This window comes from Aspergillus costaricaensis (genome assembly GCF_003184835.1).
Source record: "Aspergillus costaricaensis CBS 115574 unplaced genomic scaffold BO79scaffold_44, whole genome shotgun sequence".
Taxonomy (NCBI): Eukaryota; Fungi; Ascomycota; class Eurotiomycetes; order Eurotiales; family Aspergillaceae; genus Aspergillus; species Aspergillus costaricensis.
Window position 1 is genome coordinate 141,077 of NW_020291844.1, and position 23,479 is coordinate 164,555.

Genomic DNA, 23,479 nt, shown 5'->3' on the forward strand with positions numbered 1-23,479 from the left:
ATGAAGGAAAGATCGGAAGAGAATAACATGAATAACTCAGACTTTTGCTAAGATCCCCGCTACGCTAAACTCAAAGCATCACTAACAGGCATGACATATTCTTCCCAATCATTCAAATCCGTGATAGACGCTGGTGACCTTTCCCGGGAAGACTTCGACAAACAAAAGTCGCGAGATTTCCACACCTGCTCGATAACCACACGCGCTCGAGTTACACTAGAAACACTGCTTTTGCTCATCTTCATGAGTAATTCCAAGACAAGTCTTCGCCCGTCCGTCATCTTCCCGGTATCCGGATCTAGCATGATTGCAAAGTCGAGAGGATCAAGTTCCACAGCAGCGACGAAAAGAGGCCAGACGACCTGACAGGATGGTTCCATTGCAAGTAACTCGACAATATCTTTCAATATCCTGCGGATGTAGGTCTTGGTGATGGAGTCGGATGGTGTCAAACCATACAATGCGCAGTTCAGATAGACAATGGAAGTCACTCTTTTCAACTCGGCAATTCTCTGGATTACTTGGTTGTCGCCATCGATTTGCGACTCCTGCTTGATACCTTTCAGTCTGTTGATCATACTGGCGGCTCTGGCGTTGAACGTTTCGTGACCTTCTTCGGAGATGACTTGCCGTCTAGACCGACTCAGATCCATGATCGAGAATAGTATAGATACAAGAGCAGGACTGCAGCCCATCCAGGTATTTATGGTCATGTCTTCGTCCCGCCAATAGGTCGACCCGAAAAGCTCCGCCTTTCCACAGGCAGTTCGCCCCATAACATCCTGAAAAGCAAAGAAAAGCTCAGTGAAAGATGATACTGCGTCTTGCTGTACATCTTGATTGGCCCCTTTCAACGCGATTTGCTGTCGCCGGCGTAGTCGAATGATATCTTTTGCTCCTTGGAGATGTATGATCCACTGCTGGTTGCAGTCATCAACAATATCATATAAGCACAAGAACATCATGATAACCAGGATTTCGGGGTCTTCTGTGACTATATCCTTGGGATGCGTATTGAGGCGATGTCGAAGATGGTTCAAGACCCGAGCCTTCAGTCGCAGAGAAAGTTCGCTATACCTTGGATCGCTTTGGGACCAGTGACAGGCGGCCAGCGCCTGTATGGCCTGCAGGACTGCGGGCGGAGCGGATACACAGTAAGGAAGAATGACAGATGCAAAGGGTGACATGGACAGAGGGCTCTGTACTGTTCGGGGGCATATTTGGTTCACATAATAGTCGAACAGTACTTGATTTCCCAGGTCATCTAGAGACGGAAATAGTGAGAGAGGCGATTGTAAATTCTGTAAAATCGCTTCTCGTATGTTCGTTGACAGGTCCAAAAGGGGTGGCGATTGTGCTGATGACATTACTGGCTCACGAGGCCCCAACTCTCCAAGGACTGTTCTGGCATCGACTGCGGGGAGAAGATGTGGCTCGGCGCATCCTTGCTCATCAGTATAAAGTCGTCGGATCGAGGAAAAATCGGTATTTACAAAAGTCCAAGACTGAATAGTCGGAGTCGCAAGCCATGTAGTGTCTTCTGGAAAAGTTGAACCCAGTCCTGGAGTACCGGTTGGGCCCTTCCGCTGATCAATCGGCCCCCGATTCAGCTTAGACCTGCCAAAGGCGATACCCTGATCTCGATAAGTTGATTCCCATTTCAGTCGGAATATTGTCCGGCATTGTAGGTCCTTTTCCCAGCATCGGGTGCAGATGGGCTTTTTCTCGTCGCACTTGACTTTGTTTTGTCGGCAGTTCGTACATCCGAACTGAGACCTGAAAGATGCTCTATTCTTGTTTTTATGTATCTGCTCATTCATGACGGTCGCTCATACGTATTCAACGAAGATCCTTTGGAGATCATAGTGTAATTGTACGACTTTCTTCTTTTAAAGTAGGCGCAGGCGAGCGCAAGAGTTAAAAGGCGTGCGGAACGGCAGGTCGATGCGACATTTGAGTTTCGGGTGGGACCGGGGCAGTGGATCCCATTTGCTGGACCCTGTGGGAGTTGAGCGTATTATTCATAAAGAACAGCAATTCATGTTTCTGATTGCCTGATGATAGAGGGAGATTTGTAAAGAATTGTAAGGCTTAATAAGCATGCCTTTGCTGCTAACCAAGAGATGTTGTGGTTAGTGTATATGCAAATTCACGACTTCATCATGAAAATATCCAGGTGGGCCCAGCTCATGGCAGCTACGGTCGCCAATTGGCCAATTGGCAGGACAGTTGTATACCAATTTCAACAAGTAATCGAGATCGAAATGTGATGTGGAAGTTTAATTACCTCTTGGGACTAGCAGCCTCAATTCACCTCGGTGACCCAGACACCATGATCGCGCAATATATATCATGCAAGATAGATAAACTTCTGTGTCTTCATTCGAGGAGCACCTCCACGTGCGCTGACTGAAAAATTTGACGACAAGACTACAGTAGCTAATTGTGTTGATAGCGCACGCATTCATTCTGTTTACTTGTGTGGGGGCATATATGCAGGCCCTAATTTGGCTTCAGGGGTGGGTACTAGTCTAGACGGATCGATACCATCGGAGAAGTAGGTTTGACAGCCTTCGTTAGACACCAGAACAGAAAAAAAAGGTCTTCTCCCAGCAACCTTCTGTGTGCTGCTGTCGGTTTGCAATGAGTAAATAGTCTGAAGTAATGTGTTAATATTGAAGCTGCCCTGTATGACTGCCACTTTCCCTTAGTGGAAACATGATGAAATCCGGGCATTCACCCCTGACCTGAAGAGCCCACAGGTCTTGAGCATGCTCAAGGTATGAGGTGGCGAATATGTGAGCATGCTTATCTCCGACACGCAGCGTATATCATCTAGGAGGCATGCGTAACCACAGCTCCGACCATGGTCGGGATAGCTACAAGACCGATCGTCATTAATGACACGAAGGACAGGAACGGCCAAGAGGCTAGGCGAAGCTTGTCCCAACCGAAGATGTAGCTAAGATAGGGGCATTAGCGGGGTATCTGAGTGATAAGGCTGAACAGCTCCGGTGATTTGAGGGTCGAGATGAACCGCCCGGGAGAATTGAGGAAATTACAGTTGTCATTATCCAATACCACGCTGAGGAGGAGGTGACAGTTCATATATCCTGGGACATGAAGATTATTAAAGGTCTATATTAACTGATAAGAGATGATCTGGTGACTGGTGATGACGAGGAGATGAAGGCGCAGCAAGGGGGGGACGTGCACCGAGTGGAGAGAGAGGTGCCACTGACCACGGTATTATTATGCCGTGGTTCATAGCAAACGGTGACACCGGATGTTGTGTGACCTGGCTACTGCTAGTTTTAATGGAGGTATGCTCCCTGCAAGTTTATCGCCATTGAAGGTTCTCATTGCGAAAGCCCTGACCGCCCCAGGCAGCGAGAGAAACGCGCAAACGGACGCGAGCTGGCCAATCAGGGGGATTCCCTCACATGGCCGGCCAGAATATCCCGGCATTTTTCTCTTTCTTCCCGTTGGATCTCCGCTTCTGCCTCACTTTCCATTAGAGCCCAGATTCTATTTGATTCATCCATTCTGAGTCATGCCGAGCAAATTCAGGTTCTTATCGGCATCCTTCGAACGCGTTGAGTCACTTCAGCTCCGTCGGACTCCCGGACAGGCAACGCGCGGGGGAGCGGCTTATCACTGGCAGATTAATCGTATTCGCTGACTGCAGTAGCGCCGTCCGTTCGCCATGCACAAGGAAATTAGCTCGCCATCATGTCTCCATCTTTCTTTTAAAACCCAGGGTCCTTCTTCTTGCCATTCTCGGCACAAAGAACACCAACTTTAACAATCCTGTCCGAACGATGGTGCCTTCCATCGCCCCCGGAGAGGCGGCGGTTGTTCTCTTTGTCCTGATTTTGTTGGGGACAATTTCGCCGGCCAAGAGATTGATCAACGCGAGGTGGAGGAGACACGCAAACCCCGACGACATCCGGTATGAGGATAAAGATGGAATTGCCACAAAAGAATCCACCACTCAATTGTCAAACCAACGCCCCTTTATCGTAATTTTTCTACTGAATCTGTGTGGACTGGGTCTGTCTTTTGCCAACTTGATTGTTGCGGCAATTAGAATTCATGAGACAAAGGGGTCCGCTTCACTGGGAATCTGGCTGCTGCCGCCAGCATGGGTGCGTCGACATTCTCCTACCACTGGATCCCACCTTCGGAGAGGTCTATTGGGATGGCTGCTGACTCTCCATAGCTACTTCTGCTGGTGCAATTCGCAGACTCACTCACCCAGACACACCCAGTTGCGAAATTCGACAGCGTGCTATGGAAGCAGCCAACAATCCTTCTGATTGGGGCTATTGCCTTTTCCGTTCTCGCTGGCGAAAATGTCCCCGACGTGAGTAGAACTAGCGCCACCACTATCCTGACCGGAGTGCAGCTGCCTACTCTTCTGGCCCTGGTCGCGGGTATATGGTGCGTGGAACGGCGCCCGGCTGTCTTCGACCACGACGGCAAGGAAATAGACCGAGAGATGACCGTTAGCCTTTGGTCGCGTTTGAGATTCATTTGGGCTCCTGAGATCATGTCCGAAGGTGCCAAAGAAGCATTGGAATCTGAAGCTCTTCCGACTATGAATCATGCTATCCGTTCCAAGGAGGCCTCAACCGATTTTAGTGCCATGGCCTTGACAGACGCCCAACCACTGTGGATCCGCATCTTTTGGCAGTTTCGGGTCCAGCTTCTGCGTCAATGGATCGCAGTTCTCATCTCCAATTTCTTCGACGTCGGGCCGTCATTCGCAACTTTGCAACTTCTTCAATACATGGAGTCACGAGAGAATGCAGACGTACGTGATCCGACTGCTTGGAAATATGTCCTGATGATTGGGATCGCCACCTTGAGCTCCACCCTGGTGGACTCGCGTATTATGTGGTGGGAAAGAGGCTATATTGTCGTTGCCTTGCGGTCGACTTTGACTTCGCTGGTATATCGTAAGTTGCTGAGAAAGAAATTGAGTACCGACCCTCCGAAAGCTGAAGGAGGCGAGATGGAAGAGGTATGAGAGCCCTGATTCTTGTGCGTTTACCTTGCTGATTATTCTTTACTCGCAGTCGGGCCAGGACGGACCCTCCAAGTCCGAACAAGACATTATCAATATGTTTGCGGTCGACTGCAACCAAATCGCCATTTTTGCGTCCGAAAGCTCCCAGTGTGTGAACATTATCGGTAAAATGCTGGTGACAGTGGCGTTTTTGTGGCTTCTCATTGGATGGGAAAGTTTGTGCGCTGGCCTTCTGGGTATTGTGGTCCTTTTCCCCATCAACCAATACCTAGCGAAGCGCTATGGTAAGAAGCAGAAGGCCCTGATGGACATCCGGGATAAACGCACCACGATGACTACGGAAGCCCTGCATGGTATCCGACAAATCAAATTCTCCGCTGCTGAAGATGTGTGGTCAGACAAGCTTGAAACTGTACGTGAAGAGGAGTTGTCAGTTCTGTGGAGCAGCAGGCTCGATAATATTTACATGACGATCGGCTCGGAGTTTACGCCCATTGTCCTGACGGCATTGTCTCTTACGACGTATTCTTACATCCACGGAAGCTTGCTACCTTCTGTAGCGTTCACAGCGATCAGTCTGTTCCTCCAGCTTGAGGGCATTGTTGGGCGGATCCCTTACTTGTTAGTATCTGTTATCACCGCCCAGGTGAGTGCCGACAGAATCGACAAGTTTTTACGCGCGCCAGAGCAAGAAGAAAACACACATCCGGGAGAGGTCATCTCGTTCCATAATGCATCCGTGACCTTCCCTTGCGATGCTCAGGATGCAGCAGCCGACCGATTCGCATTGCGAAATCTCAACCTGGTATTTCCGAACAACGCTCTCAGTATTATCTCGGGCCCGACGGGATCGGGAAAGTCCTTACTGTTGGCGGCTATTTTGGGAGAGGTGGAGGTGCTGGGTGGCTACGTCCATGTCCCGCGAGATGTCTGTCCCCAGGAGCGCTTCGATAACAAGGCAACTGCTAGCAACTGGATCCTGCCAACGGCTATGGCCTTTGTTTCCCAAACTCCGTGGATTGAGAATGCCACAATCAAGAACAATATCCTCTTTGGTTTACCCTTTGATCCGGTCAGATATGAGAAGGTGCTACAAGCATGTGCACTGACAACCGATCTGGCCTTGTTCGAGGATGGTGATGAGACCGAAGTCGGCGCTCAGGGAATCAGTCTCAGTGGCGGACAGAAATGGCGCTTGAGTCTGGCACGCGCCATTTATTCACGCGCTGGAATCCTCATCATGGACGATGTCTTTAGCGCACTCGACGCTCATGTGGGCAAGCATGTCTATGAAAACGCCGTCATGGGCGAGCTCGCAGTGGGCAGAACTCGGATTGTCGCCACTCACCATGTGTCGCTTGCCTTGTCCGGAGCGAAATATGCTGTTAGTCTCTCTGCTGACGGAACTCTCAAACACGCAGGTTCTGTGGACCAGCTAGAGGCGAATGGCGAACTCGATTCTATCAAAGAACCAGATAACAGGGAGATCTTGATTGAAGAAGAAGAGGAGCTGACAGTGCCGGCTGCCTCTGCTCCTACCGCCCCCAAGGGGCCCCCGAAGAAGCTTATTGAGGCGGAGAAGAGAGCCACGGGTCGTGTCGAGATGTCAGTCTATTCCGGGTATCTCAAGGCAACCGGAGGATGGTCATTCTGGATAATTCTTTCTTGTCTGTTCGCGTTGTTCCAGGCATTGATTTTGGCTCGGAATTACTGGATCAGGATCTGGGCAGATGCCTATGGCGATGAGCAGGGGGTGACTCAATATACATCATGCCCTCAACACAACAACCCGCAGATACAGTTGGCAGGCTATTCAACGCATACAGTCTGCATGAGCAGGTCAAGCAGTCTCCCGATTAACGTTCAGAACCGAAGTCTGTGGTTCTACCTGGGGTTGTACTGCGTCATTTCGACCTTGTCAGTGGTAGTTGCCGTTAGCCGGGTATTCAACCTGTATTATGGAGCCGTCCGCGCATCACGGAGAATATTCAAAGATATGCTACACAGCGTATTCCATGCACCTCTTCGATGGTTCGATACAGTTCCCACGGGAAGAATTCTGAACCGTTTCACAGGAGACTTCAGCCTTCTGGATTCACAGCTCCCGCAGATGTTCTATTACTTTGCCATTACGCTCTGGGAATTGGTCGGTATATTGGTTGCAGCCATTTTCATCTCACCGTTTATGGTCTTGGTTGCGATCTTTCTACTGGCATCTTGCGCCTTTATAGCGCGGAGCTACCTTGCTGCTGCACGAAACATCAGGCGCATTGAATCCAATAGCAAGTCACCGGTCATATCACACTTTGCTGCATCCTTGACTGGGCTTTCCACTATTCGAGCATTTGCCAAAACCGAAGAATTCAATAAACGGATGTACGGTCTCATCGACACTTACGCCGCCTGCACATGGTATGCTTGCTATCTAGGCAGCTGGCTCCATCTTCACGTAGGATTTGTGGCCGCTTTATTTCCAGCCACTGTGGCTGCCTTCGTGATAAACACCCCAGGTATCGATGCAAGCTTGGCTGGATTTGCCCTCTCCTTCGCACTGAGCTTCACTTTCTTGACTGCCTTCACTATCCAAATTTCGACAAGAGTTGAGCTGTTCATGAATGCAACAGAGCGCATCTTCGAGTATCGAGACTTGCGGATCGAGAACCCAGACGGCGCCAGCGTTAGGGCCAGCTGGCCCGAGACGGGTAGAATAGAGGTTGACGAGCTTGAAGTCGGTTACGCTCAAGGTTTACCATCGATCCTGAAGGGGTTGACCTTCACTGCGGAGCCGAACCAAAGAATTGGGGTCGTCGGCCGGACAGGTGCTGGTAAGTTGCCTGCAGCATCTCTTCTTCCTTATCCAACTAACAATGACAGGCAAATCTACTTTATCTCTTGCTCTTTTCCGTTTCTTGGACACCCGCAAGGGCAGTGTCGTCATCGACGGAGTCGACATTGCCAACATCCGACTTCACGATCTCCGTACCCGCTTAGCCATCATTCCCCAAGACCCTGTTCTATTCTCCGGTACCATCCGGTCCAACCTCGACCCCCTGAATCAATACAGCGACCAGGAAGTCCGAGAAGCTTTGGCGCGTGTCCACCTCATCCCCTCCGGAAGCAGCACGCCACTGTTGAAGGACGACCAGGGTAATCACTCTGGTGCTAGTTCCACCATTGCTGCTTCCGAGCAGATCGGAAACACCAACATATTCCAGTCCTTATCCTCGCCTGTTGCTTCGGGCGGGTCGAACCTATCACAGGGGCAGAAGCAGCTGCTTTGTCTGGCGCGCGCTATTCTATCCCGCCCCAAGATCCTCATTCTCGATGAGGCTACCTCCGCGGTGGATATGGAGACTGATATCCTGATCCAGCGATCCATTCGGGAGGCATTCACGAATACCACGCTGCTGGTGATTGCTCACCGTCTCAGTACAGTGGCCGACTTTGACCGCATTCTGGTCATGAAGGATGGTATTGCTGCGGAGTTCGGAAGCCCTGCAGAATTGGTAGAGACAGAGGATGGCATCTTCCAGGATATGGTCAATAAAAGTGGGGAGACTGAGGAGTTGAGACGGATGATTTTGGGGTCATAAACCATGAGCATTAACGTTTAGATTGTTGATGCTTGCCGCTCCTTAGATCTTGTCGCGCATTTAGTAAGCTACCATTGAAGTTCTTGTTTGCATTAACAAAAAGAAAGATTTCCAATTACAGTTTCAAGTTACTTGGCCTAGTAGATCCTGCTGTGAATTGTGTCACTAATCCGAATACATTACCCCAAAAATCATCGCATTTACATCTTAGTTGTAATTGGAGTCCACAAATGTAGCAATCAACACATCTTCACCCACGGCTTAGCTACTTGCACGTCTCCCCTCCACCCTAGGAACAAACTTCAAGTACAGCGACGGGAGCAGAGCACCTATGTACTCCTTTGTTCCTTCAACGAACTTATCCTCATCATACTGATCCCCTGGCAAGATGTTGAATTCATGAATAGTCTTCGCGATAAGAATCTTCAACTCATTCGTAACCAGCTGCTTCCCGACGCAAGAGTGCACGCCATAGCCAAAGGGAGTGAAGGCTCGACGATCGCGAACCAGCTCCGGCATTTCCCCAGTCCAGCGCTCTGGGATAAAGCGATCCCCCTTAGGGAACCATCGAGAGTCAGTCAACGTAATCCGAAAGGGAACTTTTACCTCGACGTTCCCAGGAATATACGTCTCCCCAAACTGAAGACCACCAGGGGGTGTCTTCACGGGTATCCCGATAGGAGCTGGGTTCCCTAGTCTGAGACCCTCGTTTAGGACTCCATTGAGATAGGGAAGCTTGCGGGTTGATTCGACTGTCAATTCTCCGCCTGTATTCGATATGGTATCTAGTTCCGCTCTGAGCTTCGCTTGCACTGCTGGGTTTGTGGCTAGAAAGCGCAGCGTTTGGTTCATTGTGACCAATGCCGTGTCGGAACCGCCGATCACTGCTACCTGGGCATTCGAGATGACTTCCTCATGGGTACGTTGCCATCCTGCTGGGCCACTGGTAATGAAATGGTGGATAAAATCTTTCTGGGGCGCTGCCTTCATCCGCCTTTCACCTATTATCTCTTCAATTTCTCTTTTGAATGCTTTCGCTTCTGGTGCACTTGGCAAACAGGAGAGAATCTCGCCGACGTTCCGCAGACAGGCGATGACCTAGATATGTCTTAGCATTGAATAGACGTGATATTCTGAAAAGAAGCCATGTCACTGACCCCAGATATGCCCAGATACTTATGAACAAAGTATGAAAGGAAGGTATTTTTTCCGTGATCTTGACCTTTACTATCCTTTGAGAAAAACACATCCATCATACTACTCGATGTCAGTCATGGAGTATGTTATACTTGCAGTTGACAGCACTCACACATCAACCTGGAAGCGCTCAGTTAGCTTGATCGTATTGACCTCTATTCCCTCATAATTCTTAAGCAACCGAAGAAACTTCTCAACATGATGTTGCAAGCGACCGTCGTAATTCACAAGCTCTTTGGCAGAAAGCGCTTTCTCCCTGGTACTGTTAGCACCACGACCACCACTGACCTATGCACAACGATCGATTACCATAATCGCCTCCACTCTCCATGATGTGTATAATCCCGTTCAGAATTCAAGTTCCTCTCGCCCATGCTAGCACGAAGCTCGTAGAAATACCCACGCGGGTATTGTCCCTTATATATCTTCTGAATAGCCTCGACATCTATAATCGACACCTCGTTTGGCCCGACACGAACAATGTCCGCATTGTACTTCCTATGAGTTTCCTCCAGATAGGCGGCAGAGCGCCCTAAGCGACATTGATTGGCTGCCCATAGTCCGGATACTGCTGCACGCTTGGGTCCGGGTAGGGAGGCGAGCGGGGATAAGTATAGCCGATGGATCACTGTCCATACTATTGCTGTAGAGAGGAAGACGAGGTTGAGCCAAGCGATACTGGGTGGTGGAGGGGTGTCTGCTGAAATGCTGGCTCTCGGTGACCAGGCTACAGCTGCAAGGTTCACGAGAATGTAGGTGCTTAGTATCTTTATAGTTGAGACTTCTGGGATCGGAGATAAGAAGATCTGTAGGGTTATAGCTGCCACTGCTGTTACAAGTTCCGCGGTCGCCATTGTGAGCTTATTGAAGCGTGGTTTCTACGTGGTCTGTCAATCTTCCTTTAATCGACATGCAATATAAGCCTGCTCAGAATTGGAGGAATCCATCTTTCACTTCCTTCTATTTATCGTGGATAGCGGAAGCTGGACGCATCAATAAGAACCCATGACCTTCACAGTGTAACGTCCAATTTATTGAGTGGAACATGAAAAGGTAAGGGCCTGTCCTGATGACTAAATTTTGTGCTATCACAACTGTTGTCCCTTGCTTTGCTTATTATCACGAGTCAAGCCATTTCCTGAAATCTTGGTGATATAACTTCTCTACTCAGATTATTCTGGATCGATCGTCGAGGCACAACAGAGTCAATATCAGATTACCACAATATTTCTTGGCAGATGTAAAATCTATATACAAAATAGTTCCGATCTTGGTACGTTCTCATTGGCCTACCTTCTCACTAGCCAATCAACCGGGTTGCACAGACGTATGCCTGATGCTCTATCAGGAAATTCTGAATAGCCCCCCTTGCGGTTCTAGGCTGAATGAGGAATGAATACCCCGCGTATCAGACCCCGGTCTGAATTTCATACACCAAATTATACTTTATTCAAGATATGTACCTCGTTCAATCTGAAAGATTTTCATGTACTCCTGCCATTTACACACACTGATGGAATATCATGTAATAGTGACAACTCAGCATATGACGTCTTTCCAGTACTGAAACAAGCACCTGACCTAATCGAAGGTCAATCTTCGATTCTGAAAATTGATAAGCTTCACTATTGAGTTCAACCTCGAGAATCCTACAGGGTTAGCCCCTGATACTATTCTCCTTATCACGCATTAGATAATGGAGAAGATCAAAGATATCTCCGATCCTGACCGACATACCTTAATTAGGTGGCCAACATAAATCACACCATGTGCTCGCCTTTGCTCTCTTCAGTTCTGCTCTCTTGGGGGTTATCCTCTAATTTACAACATGAAGATCGACTTTTTCTCAGCTCTTTCTAGGCCCGAATACGAGTGCCTAGAATTTCATGATGAATTTAAACTCAGTAATCAACAAAGAAATGAAGTATTTGAATGTGTACGCAAATGTCTGTTCCTATTGCTTGAGGGAATAGGACATCAGCAACAGATCATACCAGCTGACGAACGTCTACGACATGACCTCGATAATTGGGTCCAAGAGCATCTGATACATCTATTCCCAGAGAAGCTTCAAGCTCTGAAAGTTTTAGTTGACACTTCTGCGCAAGTCGGGGAATGTTTCTACGCTCATTGCTCGCATGAGACAAAGCTAGTTATGGCCATCACTACTCTCATCCTGTTCGCAAGCGATGACGACACTCTCCTCAGTCCTGAAGAGCGCAACCGCTTATCCTCCTTTTCCTGTAATGACGGCTACAGTCCTCCGGATGCTAGCCCTTGGACAGCGGTCCTTACGCACGGGCTACAATTAGGTGCCGAATACTTCGGGTCTAAAGACCCCTTGGTCGGGAGCCTTTCAGCAAATGCGATCCGCGGGTTCACGGAGGCATGTACCATGGAATACCGCATGGAGCAGGGGGACTTGCCCCTCCATCTTACAGCCCACAGAAAGCCACATCCAAGCTCCGAGTGGTGTGCGGCCGAAGCGTTCCCGGGGTACCTTCGTTCAATGAGTGGCATCTCGTTTCACTATATCCCGCCGATATTCAAGTATTCTCGCACCGAGGAGGTCCCTTCTTCTTACTGGTTAGGAGTGGCTCCCGTCGTGAGGAACTTCATTGATTACACAAACGATCTGCTTTCTTACCCGAAGGAAGTCCTCGATGGTGAGATACGAAACTACCTTCTGCTAGCTACGAGGGCCAGGAGAGTAGCCGGCAGATCGTCCAGGTTTGGCTCGAAATCATGGACTTTCCGAGACACCTTCTGCGAAACACTCGAAAATGTGCAAAACATTGTTTTGGCTTTGGATAAGGCTGTCACAAGTTACATGCCCGCCGATAACAATGCACCGGAGGATGGTAACAAGACTCAAGATGATCCCAATGCGCAGCTGGCTGCAAAGTGCTGGTTCTCTTTCCGACAGAACTTCATCTCCTTTCATCTGGAGTCCAAGAGGTACGGATTAGATCGTCTTGCTTTCGAGAGGAATAACTACACTGTTGAAGAGCTGTGTGCACCAAAGCACAAGCCTATGCATTCTGCTTGTGTAGGCGCGGCGGCTGCTGGCTTTTTTCTAATTTCTGCGTTGGGCTATCGTTATTCCCGCAAGTAAAACGTGCCTTTTAGTATTTTCTATACGCTGCGATGCAATTTCTCTTGAGATTGAGTCATACTCATTATCTTAGATTCACATGTTGAACCTTTGGATTTCAATCATTCTTGATAATAACAGAAGAACATAATTGATCTAGTAACTGATCACAGAAAATAGCCTATAACCATACCCACAAAAGGGAACCAAGTCCATACTGCACTCCTGGACGCAGAACCGGTGTATTGCGCTGAGACAACCGTAGATGTACCAGACGTATACGCAGAAGCAGTGTGACTTCCAGCAACGCTTCCAAGGGTAGGGCGATTGAGCCCGAGGCTAGGAGACGCGACACCCAAAGAATGAGATCCATTGCTCCAAGAGCTAACGTTAAGACTGCTGTTGGCAACTGATCCGACACTGGAAATAGTCGATGGCGGGACGTGAAGGGATGGTCCAGGACTACCGGCTGTGCCAGGGTGAGTGGAGTCATCATTGCTGGATGATGGGGAGGAAGAACCCTCTCCGGTTGATCCTTGAGACTCGGCACTGACCCCGATTTGGCCGTCTGCGTCAGCACCGGGTCCGATGGTAGATTCACCCGTCACCCCTTGCTGGGGACTGTGTGGTCCGACTAATGCCGAGTTTGTTTTGCTGGTAGGGGAAAATTGCTGTATTTCGCTAGCAGTGGGGGTCATGGTTGTGGTTATCGGAACGATGGCCGTGGTGAGGTGGGTTTCCGTTCCCCTTGTGATCGTGAATACCTCTGTTGTGTAGAGAACGGCTGTAATGGTGGGTACAGAGGATTCTTCTCCAGAAGGAGCACCTAAATTGCCTGCAGGTGTTTCAACAGCTGCTGATGTGATGACAGTAACTGAAGCTACTGCAGTTTCTGTCGTGAGATACGTCGTTCGCTCTGTATCAGCACAGGTAGCGGAAGACGATGGACAAGCTGTGATCGGGTAGACATGGGTTGTGTAGACAGTCGATGTACTGAGTCTTTCACTACTCTGTCCGATAGGTCCTCCCCCGATAGCTGTCGATTGGCCGGAGGCATGTATGCCCGTTTCCTCTGCAGCAACTGGGCAAATAGTCGTGTATGCAGCAATTGTTTCTGTCGTGTAGTAAGTGGTCTTCTCAGATGCTGCGCAATGCGGGCTTCCTTGTGGACAACCAATCGTGGTATGCACCTTAGTAGTAAAAATCGTGGATATAGTGAGAGCCTGAGGCGGTTCAGTAGCTACTCCCCCATTGCTGGATGTCTGTGTCGGGATGGCATATGCATCATTTGTTTCTGAAGAAACAGGGCAGATAGTAGTATAGATGGGGACAATCTCCGTTGTGTAGCTGGTTGTCTTTTCTGAGGCAGGACAGTTCGAGACCCACGGAGGGCAGGCGGTAATAGTGTACACCTTTGTGGTGAAGACAGTTGAAGTCGTCATCCTTGTTGCGGCAGGGGAGGTAACATTTGCTGATTGTAGAGTGGAAGCCGTTTTGGTAGCCTTCAGAGGACATATCGTAGTGACTGAGGTACGGGTCTCGGTTGTAAAAATGGTCGTAGTGCGCCGGGCTGACGTAGGGATACTCTGACTGGAAACAGTGGGAACGTTGCTAGTAGAGCTTTGAGAAATAGGGGAAGGAAAAACAAGCGGCATTGAGGCAGATGATGAACGGAATATTGGAGAAGAAGACGACTGTGCAGGTAGAAGTACGGAGGAACTTCTCGGAGGGACGGATACTGGGACAGTGGAGTATATTGCAGAGGGCACGAGAGAAGGAGAGCTCCGGAAGTTTGAGACCGGGGACGTCTTTAATAAAGGGACCGATGAAGTAAGAGAGTTCGATGTCACGGGAGACGGAGAGGCGTTTGAAAGAGTGGAAGGTGAAGCAATTAATGCAGATGGCATGACTGGCGTAGATTTATCTATGGGTCTTGATGAAGCCAATATGGCCGATGAGGACGCAATTGTCGACGAGGATAGGATTGCCGAAGCTGAGGTTGTAACGGCAGTAGAAGCCGCAACTGCACAAGGATTGTCATCTAGCCGAAGAGCAATATAGTCGACAACATTGTTATCTGGGTCACTGTAGTCGTACGGCACGTAGGAATAGTCGATAGCACCACTTTCCGAGTAACAGATTCCCAGAAACCAGAATGTTCCTATACAGTTCGAATAGGTAGAGCAGACCTCAATACAGCCCCAGATGTCGGCTTGTCTGGAGTTAGGGAGAAAGCCTGAATAGCCCTGCACGGTATCGCTGCAAAGCACTTGGTAGTATTCCTCATTGTATACATAGTATCCGTCGACGCAATCTGTGGTGGTAGGAAGAGCTGAAACAGTGCACGTTGAAGCCGTTGATGTTGACACACTCGAGATGTATGCTGATGTGGCAACACTGGATGTAGCGCTAGTGGAAGCGACAGCGGCACTAGTCGACAATGTAATTGTGGATGTGTAAGTTGTTGTATATTCCATCACCGTTATCTCGGTTGAAAGCTGGGTAGAAGCGCCTGTTACGGTGACGACGCAAGGGTTGGTTGAAAAACGTTCAATTGCGGCCCAATGAGACGAAGTCACTTCCACTGTAGACGTGATGTCTGTGAGCAGCACACACTCATCATTATCATCCCAATTGAGACCTTGGCAGCTCGAATAGATGCCACAAAACACGAAGCATTCGTAAGGGCTGGTTGCTCCATGAATGGTCATAAATGATGCTCCTTCCAAAGATGAATCTGAGCACCATTCTTGCCAGTAGGAACCTTCCGCCGACCATATCGAATTGGTACATGACTCTGGAGCAACACTACCAGGAGTACATGTGGTCTCAACGGTCGTCACTGGGAGAACCCCTGTAATAGTGCTGGTCACCGTATCGGAGTAAGTAGACGTTACAGTAAAAACCGAAGTGGGTGCGACTGTAACCACCGGGATTGTGGCTGCGAATCCTTGGATTGCTAGTGCTCCCATGTATGGTAGCCATTTTGTTGTCAACAATTGCCCCATGATAGAGGTCTTTATAAATGAGCGACTGAAGCAAAGTGATCAAATGAATGAGGGGTAGAAGTCGACGAAGCTCCTACTGCTGACCCATTGGAAAAACCGAAACAAAGACGTGAGCTGATGGACGAACTAAAGCAGGAGGAATAGCCAGGTTTTTGAACCTCGAAAACGTAGATATACCTGCTGGCGCTCTACGCCACTGGGGCCTTCTAGCCGAGAAGTACTGGTTATTATTGGTAGGCTTTCCATATACTATCCACTAGCGCTTGCTAGCCGCGGGTTCGCCCGGGAAATTATAGGCGATAACGAGGGCTGAGGCTGACCAGCATCAACAGAGCAGTGGATCCATCCCCTGGTCTAATAAAGGCAGGATAAAAGAGCCGACGACTAGAGTCATACGATTGGATAACTTCAACGCATGTCCAGCAGCCTATCAAACTTTTTATTCTATCTTCTAGGTCCACCCCCTATCCTCACTGTTCTAGTTGTGTTCTGATGACATTTGGAATTTCCAAACTTGCTCTTCTTGGCCGGAAGTATTTATGCTCAAGCTTCTCCATCACAATGGTCCCGGGACTGAATTTAGGGCTCCGAGATTGTGGATGTTCGATAGCGACACGACGTCTTCTCCATCATAGCCACCCGCGGCAACGGACTAATTCAAATGGTCAGATATTCGAGGGGTTGTTGACTTGTTTTGATTTTTTAGGAGAGTTTCTCTTCTGGAAAACCGCCTCTGTTTTTGATAGGCAGACTGTAGTTGAGCTGGTCTAGACTTGCGCTGCGAGCATTTCAATATTTTCAATAGACAACCCGCCGTCACGGCCTCAGATGCTTCTCTGAATATCATTTCTTTCGTTGGCTGGAGGTGACAGGCGTATTTCTCGCACACAACACTTCTGAGAAAGGCGTCTGTGTCTTGTAGCAATGGAAGTCTGGGACAAGTGCTCTTTGACGTTCGTATCCCATGCCTCTGTCCCATATAGTCATCAATAGCACGATATGGTATCACATCCTCATCCTTGTTTGGGACCTCTGTTATTGCAGAAAGTGTCGTCTAGCGACACTACACTGGGGGGAAAAAGAGAAAAAAGAAGTGAAACATCACTTGAGATACTCGCGCGGATTGGCGTGCACAACACGCGAGTTGTGATTTTCGTAGAATGGGATCTCCGCACCATATCCAGTAACCCGATGCAGTTCGGCTAACTGCACAGCCACGGATCTATCCTCTTGGGGCCATCGGATAAGGTGCCAATTTCCCCTCTGCCTTCGGAGCACATATACGGGAAGAACGGTCTGATCCTTGTGCGCCGTATCGTAGTTGTAGTTGTCGCGATTGACATCGACGTTGAAATACGATTACCCCATACTTGGATAGCGAGAAACAAGATACGGTTGTCCTGTTTCCAGTCGGGAAAAACTTCACCGACAATTCTGTAAGCGGTGGTCCGGCAGTCCTCCGATCCTTCTGATTTCATTCGGATGATGATGCGTTTTGCATTGATTTTGAGTATCTCATCGCGGATATCAGGAAGATTGGACATGGTCCTTACGCTAAGATGACGTAAACATTGTTTGATTCTGGAAACAGGATGCAAGTGAAAGTGAGAAGAATAACGTAAAAGAAACGGAGATAAAAGCAAACCGCTCATTTATACCTCAGACATCCAAATGTTAATGGCGGTGACAGAACCCTTCCATTACTACAACCTAGGCGATCTAATACACCGTCTTTCTACTAGCGTCTACGCCTCGCGTGCATGGATATACATTCCCCATAATCACAAACGTAGTTTTTAAGGATCGCTCGTGAGAATCATCTAATACAGGGCCTTGCACTCAAAATTGGCCGCATCATCAATGTCTCCTGAACCCACATACTGAGCCAGCTTGGGATACGCGCATATCGGCCGTTGTTTGTCGATAGTGTTCGAGGTATACTCAACACTACTATTGAAGCGAGATCCGATGATATAGTCGGGTGCAGTACCATTCTCAACCCAGTTGATCAAAGCCAGGAAAATATCGTGCTTAGCATCTTGGTAGCCCGGTACACTGTAAAGGGACGAGCTCAGCGTGCTCGCCTGCGTGGGTCCGGCGATATACCACGGTGCACCCATTGTGGATGGTGTGTGGTAGCAATGTCTGGATTTGTTAGCTTGTGATCCCATGTTGGTCCTGTATAAACTTACTCCATGCCAGGTATAGCGAAGAAGCGATAGAAGTCATCGATATCAATACCCTGGGGCGCTAGCGTGGCAGCCATGTGGTCGCGGTAATAGAGGCCGATACCGGGGGGTACAATGGCGTCGGAATGACCATGGTAGTGGATGAGCTTCCCTCCGTGGTGGTAGAACTCGGCCAGATCATAGTTGTCAGCGGACGAATCGCCTGGATCGGTCTGATCGGCGTATTGCACCACGCTATAATCGAAGTCTTGTACAGTGAAGTTGGCGAGGCCGAGGATATGTTGAGGATACCACAGCTGCGAGTCTTCGTTGCCGGCGCTGCCGTTGCCGATGACGCCGCTCTCATTCCACATTGCTTCGCTTCCGTATAGCGGATGTGTGTACACGAAAGTCTGATTGGTTTCCACCCAGTCGTTGTAGATCTTATGCAGTGTCTCTATTTGAGGTCCTGTCAAGCAACTGGTGTTTTTTGCCTCAGTACAGAGTAATGGCAGGTAGTCGAAATGACAGCCTAGTGGATCGGAAATGATGTTGTCGACCAGTCCGTCCTGAGGATCGCACTGACGAATTGCCTCTGCTCCAATGACGGCAAACATCTCCATTGGGATTGTATGAGCCGATCCCTGAGGTGCCTGATAGGTCGTCTGCTTAAGATTGTACAGCTGCTGGTGGGTCGTCCACCATGCCGGGCAGGCCGCAATCACTCCGTCATAGTCCCGTGGAAACTTCTGTGTCTCTTTCATGGCCTGGCGCCCACCAGTGGAGCAGCCGGCGAAGTAGCTATATTTGGGCTTTTGGCCATAAAAGCTCTCGACGAGGAACTTGCCCAGTACACTAGTGAGGTGGTTGGCACGCCAGGCCCAGTCGTTGATCGACTCTGGGTTCTTCCACCAGACTCCATCCATGTCGGAGCCCGTGTGACCCGTGTCAGTGGCTACAGAGGCGAAGCCATAACGCAGTCCAACGGCCTGGTGATGAAGATAAGTCTTTAACTCAATTGGAACTAAAGTAAGATCTGATACATACCATATCAACCCAATTGATATCTTCACCTTCCTGCGCAGCATGGCTATATACTTTTAGTCAATGCCGGGTGTCCTCTGGGAAGGGTTAGAGTCGCTTACAAGAACCTTTCATTCCACGTATCAGGCAGGAAGACGCCAAAGCTGAAGTGGGTGTCGACATCCGTCGTCGCATTGACCTGGATTGCACACGCTGCTGGCAATTGAGTGGGATTGGTGGCGGAGCTGATGTTGGGATTCACGAAAGTCGAATTCTCTACATAGTGACGGGCGTAAACTACACGCGCGGCGGTACCATTGGCGTCCAAGAAAGCTTGAAAAGACTCAATGGAACAGTCATTACTACCCAAGGCGACTGAGAAGAATGTGAAAAACGAAGTGACAAGATGCAGGAACCGGAGTGTCATAGCCATTACTCATGTAATAACCAAGCTTTCAGATGATCGATGGTTGGGGATTATCACCATTAGTCGAGCAATTTATATATCCGGTTCTCCTCGCTGTGGCTACACTTTATTGCTCGTTGTTGTTATTCCGACTAATATATCGGCCCATTCCCGAATTGCGGGGATACGCGGGGGAAATTCTGCAGGACGGAAACGAATGCATGATCCTGTTGGATGTTTGCCCGCAAAATGAGGGCCTCTGCGGCCGCCAACTTGCGGAGTCTTTCCCTCATTGGGGTTCACAGATCAAATGTGCGGGCGTGGACAAGATATAAGGCAACAATTGGGACGGGAAAGCAACAGGTGTTAGACATCTTAACCCACAACAATCACTGCAGAATGAGGCATTCCCCGCTCAAGATGGCTGCCATGGCGTCACTGCTACTGCTGGTTCTCCCGGCTGTGGCTAAAGCTTCATCCGCTCCCACAACCCTCTTGTTTGAGAATGACGGAAACTGGACTGCTCATGCAGAGCGACCAAGTGCTCTTCTAGTGCATACACCTGCCCGGCGTGGTCAGGCAGAAGCAATCTGTGCTACCCATGAGGAGCAATTGCTGAGCTGCGATGACGTGCACCATTTCCGCCAGTCCTTCCAGTACCAGCAGTATCTGGGTACTCTGACTGAGGAGACGCTGCTCTGGACTGCTTGCAGCACACCAGTCACACTGTCTGGTATCTCTCCCGCCAGAAATGTATCTTCGGATGGAGAGTGGCCTTTTGTCTGCACAAACTCGGCTCCACTGGTTGACCGTGTCGACACCGATTACTCACCCTTCCCTCGGGTCAATACGACGGCAGGAAACATCACCTTCGAAGGTCTCCGTGATCATTTGACATTTAGATTTGCCGGTATTCCGTTTGCGCAGCCGCCGATTGGCACACGCCGCTTCAAGTATGCCGAAGTCTGGGATGCGACCAATGTGACTTACGTCAATGCAACACAATACAGCCCAGCCTGTCTGCAATTTGGGTACTTTGATGGAAATAGCTATGGCTTGAACCCTTGGGGTAATGACGAAGACTGTCTGTACTTAAATGTATATACCCCCTTTCTTCCGGGCGATGCGGACGTGCCCGAGGATCAGCTGAAGCCTGTTCTCTTCTGGATCCACGGCGGCGGCTTCTCCCAGGGCACCGGCTCAGACCTAACCTTCGATGGAGGAAGTCTAACTTCACGCTCTGATGTGGTCATTGTCACGTCGAACTATCGACTGAATATATTCGGGTACTTATCACTCGATGATGGGACCATCCCTGGAAACTACTGGATGTCTGATAATATCGCTGCTCTCCAATGGGTGCAAAAATATATACGCGGGTTCGGGGGAAATCCAAAGAATGTCACCATTTTCGGACAGTCAGCTGGTGGTGCCAACTGCATCGAGCTCGTCGCTTCTCCACAGGCTGCTGGTCTTTTTCAGGGTAGTATACAACAGTCGGCAGGCAACGGTCGCTTTAGCACACAGAGCGCAATAGCTGAGCTAGCTGAGCCATACCTCAGCCCGTACTGCAACGACACCGGAGCTGCCCGCCTAGCCTGTCTGCAGCGACTGCCTGCTTCAGTGCTCCTCAACGCCAGTGCCGACATATTCTTCACTCCAGTCATCGACAATGTGTACCTACCAGATGCACCTATGGCACTGATCGCCCAAGGAAGCTCTTACATCAATTCCGTACGAATGATGTCCACCCTGATGCCCGAGGAGACTCAATCGCTGACCACCACCACGCTGACGCCTAATATGACCGACTTTCAAACCGCACTTGACCTGCTCATCCCAGGAGGCTGGATCAATGAAAAACAGGCTGACCACATCATCCCCTCAGGCCTGTGGCTGATTAGCAACGAGACCTTCCACAACGGGTCGACTTCCTACTCCAGCGTATACAACGCTAGTATCAAGATATCCACCGAAAACAACCAAGAATGTCCGAATGGCGCCTACGCCATGGTAGGTGCCGCCACGGTCGCTTTCCCCAGCATGCACGTCGCCTATCATCAGCGCGGATACGCTCTCTCTTATTACGACTTTTACGACCTGTGTACGTTCCCTGTCGGAAAGCCGAACACACCTTATTATCGGTGCCACTCAAGTGACTTGTATGAGGTATTCGGGACCTACTACATTTTTGATCAGCCGATCCGGGTTCCTGAGGATATTTACTACACCAATGCGGTGCAGGACATGTGGGGTTGGTTTGCGCGAACGGGTAATCCCAATGTAGAGAGGGAGTATCTAATAGCGCGCGGGTACAACACCACCATACAATTCTTTGCAGATTGGTTTTGGCCCGAATTTACGGCGTCGAATATGGTCCTGGCTGATTTGCAATATCCGCGGCCGGGGTATACGGATGTGCCCGATCTGGAGCATTGTAGGTATTTAGCTAGTGTGCAATATTGACCAGCGGAAAGTCACATGTCCATACAATAAACAATATGTATCTCGACAAGGCATGCGGTTCGCTGTGAAACGAGCTGTGGCTCCTGGCAGGCTATAGGAAATGTTCGAAGTTAGTGTTAGCTTCAGCTGGGCAATTGCAGAGATTTCCCATAAGTGATTTAAGCTCAAACAGGCTGATGAGGCGAGAACAGCTCCTTGTTGTGCTTTGATGTTGTAGTTCCTGGGTTCGCGGAGTGTCTAGTGCGAATATTACAACTTCAAGGCCGTGCTGGGCACTCTTGGCCTAGAGTAGTAGTTCGCAGCACAAGTGAGGTACACTACTCCAAGGTGCAGCCGTCATGCTCGTTAGCAGCCTATCAAATTGAACCACATCTTAGCTATCCCTGTACACTCCACTCTAACAAACGCCCAAGCAATTGGGGGGGGGGGGGAGGACGAGGGAATTTGATACTTTTGGAGATAGCTGAGTTGTTGGCATATTCCCGCCCGTAGCAGGCATTGCACTCGACGGATTTGTCTTCTTCTTGTCCTGTCCAACCCCAGTGTCTCAACCTACTATATCACCCAATGAAGACAACACCATCATGACATCCTATACATAGCAGCGCATGATAGCGTGGGATACCCAATCCTATGTTTCATCTTCGACGATCAACGTGAGAATATAGTGATAATAGAAGCATCGGTTAATAATTTGACAGACATTCATCGGCTTGTGCGCCTTCTATTCAGCCGTACGGCTGATATTTCCATCACTGCAGGTGTAATTGCTGCTGCTGCACGCAACCCCCGAGGGCTCGAAATTATACAGCTTCTGTACCAGCATCAGGAGTATTTACCAATCTCTGAACATGCAGTCCGAAAGGAAGCCCGAAATGAAGGTGGACGCGATATCCTTGGTATGTTTTATCAACATCAAGACAGCCTACCAGTCTCTGTACAAGCAGTCGGAAATGCAGCCAGAGATGAACGTGCACTTGATATCCTTCGTATTCTTTTACCTGTATCAAGACAACTTACCACTATCTGGAAAGGTGATTGAAGAAGCAGTAGCACAAAAGCACGGGGTTAAACTTCTGCAGCTTTTCTTTGAACAACAAAAATGTCCACCAAATGGTACACATCTATTGATGAGGGCAGCCTTCTCTCCACAGGGTCTTGAACTATTAGAACTTCTGGAGCACCACAATTCAGAGCTCAGGTACCCTTGGGAGATGGCTAGGGGCGTGTGTATGAAAGGAATGGGCTTTGGGGATAATTAAAAAGGTTGTTGATAGAGCAGTTCAATCTCAGATCTGCTCCAAGTGTTTGAGACTCCTTTGTAAATTCAAGAGAACACAATATTAAAGGGCAATGACATAGTTCATAGCAATGGGAGCTTGTGCAACCTGGATATGATGTCTTACCCTTGAAATTGGCGGGCGAGAAGGGGGGGTAATAATATCGTAGAAGTGGCTAAGGCTTACCTATCTCGACCAAATTAGTGTAGTTC

General features: G+C 49.2%; 8 protein-coding genes across 8 annotated transcripts; 3 read left to right on the forward strand and 5 right to left on the reverse strand.

The window, feature by feature from the left end:
* Positions 1–23: 23 nt before the first annotated feature.
* On the reverse strand, positions 24–1,872 carry BO79DRAFT_276093 (Zn(II)2Cys6 transcription factor). Its single transcript, XM_025687723.1, has one exon. It carries the CDS (start codon positions 1,818–1,820, stop codon positions 60–62), a length of 1,761 nt encoding a protein of 586 aa, XP_025534985.1. The 5' UTR covers positions 1,821–1,872; the 3' UTR covers positions 24–59.
* Positions 1,873–3,391: 1,519 nt separating this feature from the next.
* On the forward strand, positions 3,392–8,763 carry BO79DRAFT_290724 (ABC bile acid transporter). The gene is made up of 4 exons (XM_025688919.1): positions 3,392–4,148; positions 4,223–5,026; positions 5,082–7,857; positions 7,907–8,763. Exons 1-4 carry the CDS (start codon positions 3,822–3,824, stop codon positions 8,623–8,625), a joined length of 4,626 nt encoding a protein of 1,541 aa, XP_025534986.1. The 5' UTR covers positions 3,392–3,821; the 3' UTR covers positions 8,626–8,763.
* A 123-nt stretch (positions 8,764–8,886) lies between these two features.
* Positions 8,887–10,089, reverse strand: BO79DRAFT_159186 (cytochrome P450; the record flags this gene model as incomplete). The annotated part of the gene is made up of 3 exons (XM_025678937.1): positions 8,887–9,723; positions 9,783–9,882; positions 9,935–10,089. Coding segments are annotated over 3 exons (1,092 nt in total), but the record flags the coding sequence as incomplete, so codon positions are not given.
* A 1,561-nt stretch (positions 10,090–11,650) lies between these two features.
* BO79DRAFT_221945 (uncharacterized protein) lies at positions 11,651–12,937 on the forward strand (the record flags this gene model as incomplete). Its single annotated transcript, XM_025683541.1, has 1 exon — positions 11,651–12,937. The coding sequence occupies one exon, from the start codon at positions 11,651–11,653 to the stop codon at positions 12,935–12,937; it is 1,287 nt and encodes a 428-aa protein (XP_025534988.1).
* Positions 12,938–13,083: 146 nt separating this feature from the next.
* Positions 13,084–15,924, reverse strand: BO79DRAFT_240700 (uncharacterized protein; the record flags this gene model as incomplete). Its single annotated transcript, XM_025685048.1, has 5 exons — positions 13,084–14,178; positions 14,221–14,263; positions 14,303–14,506; positions 14,589–14,825; positions 15,014–15,924. The coding sequence occupies 5 exons, from the start codon at positions 15,922–15,924 to the stop codon at positions 13,084–13,086; spliced, it is 2,490 nt and encodes an 829-aa protein (XP_025534989.1).
* A 1,101-nt stretch (positions 15,925–17,025) lies between these two features.
* On the reverse strand, positions 17,026–17,468 carry BO79DRAFT_259578 (uncharacterized protein; the record flags this gene model as incomplete). Its single annotated transcript, XM_025686369.1, has 2 exons — positions 17,026–17,226; positions 17,295–17,468. The coding sequence occupies 2 exons, from the start codon at positions 17,466–17,468 to the stop codon at positions 17,026–17,028; spliced, it is 375 nt and encodes a 124-aa protein (XP_025534990.1).
* A 276-nt stretch (positions 17,469–17,744) lies between these two features.
* BO79DRAFT_276112 (tannase and feruloyl esterase) lies at positions 17,745–19,542 on the reverse strand (the record flags this gene model as incomplete). Its single annotated transcript, XM_025687724.1, has 4 exons — positions 17,745–18,069; positions 18,117–19,081; positions 19,140–19,182; positions 19,238–19,542. The coding sequence occupies 4 exons, from the start codon at positions 19,540–19,542 to the stop codon at positions 17,745–17,747; spliced, it is 1,638 nt and encodes a 545-aa protein (XP_025534991.1).
* Positions 19,543–19,941: 399 nt separating this feature from the next.
* Positions 19,942–21,987, forward strand: BO79DRAFT_159058 (carboxylesterase; the record flags this gene model as incomplete). Its single annotated transcript, XM_025678931.1, has 1 exon — positions 19,942–21,987. One exon carries the CDS (start codon positions 19,942–19,944, stop codon positions 21,985–21,987), a length of 2,046 nt encoding a protein of 681 aa, XP_025534992.1.
* Between the last annotated feature and the right edge of the window lie 1,492 nt (positions 21,988–23,479).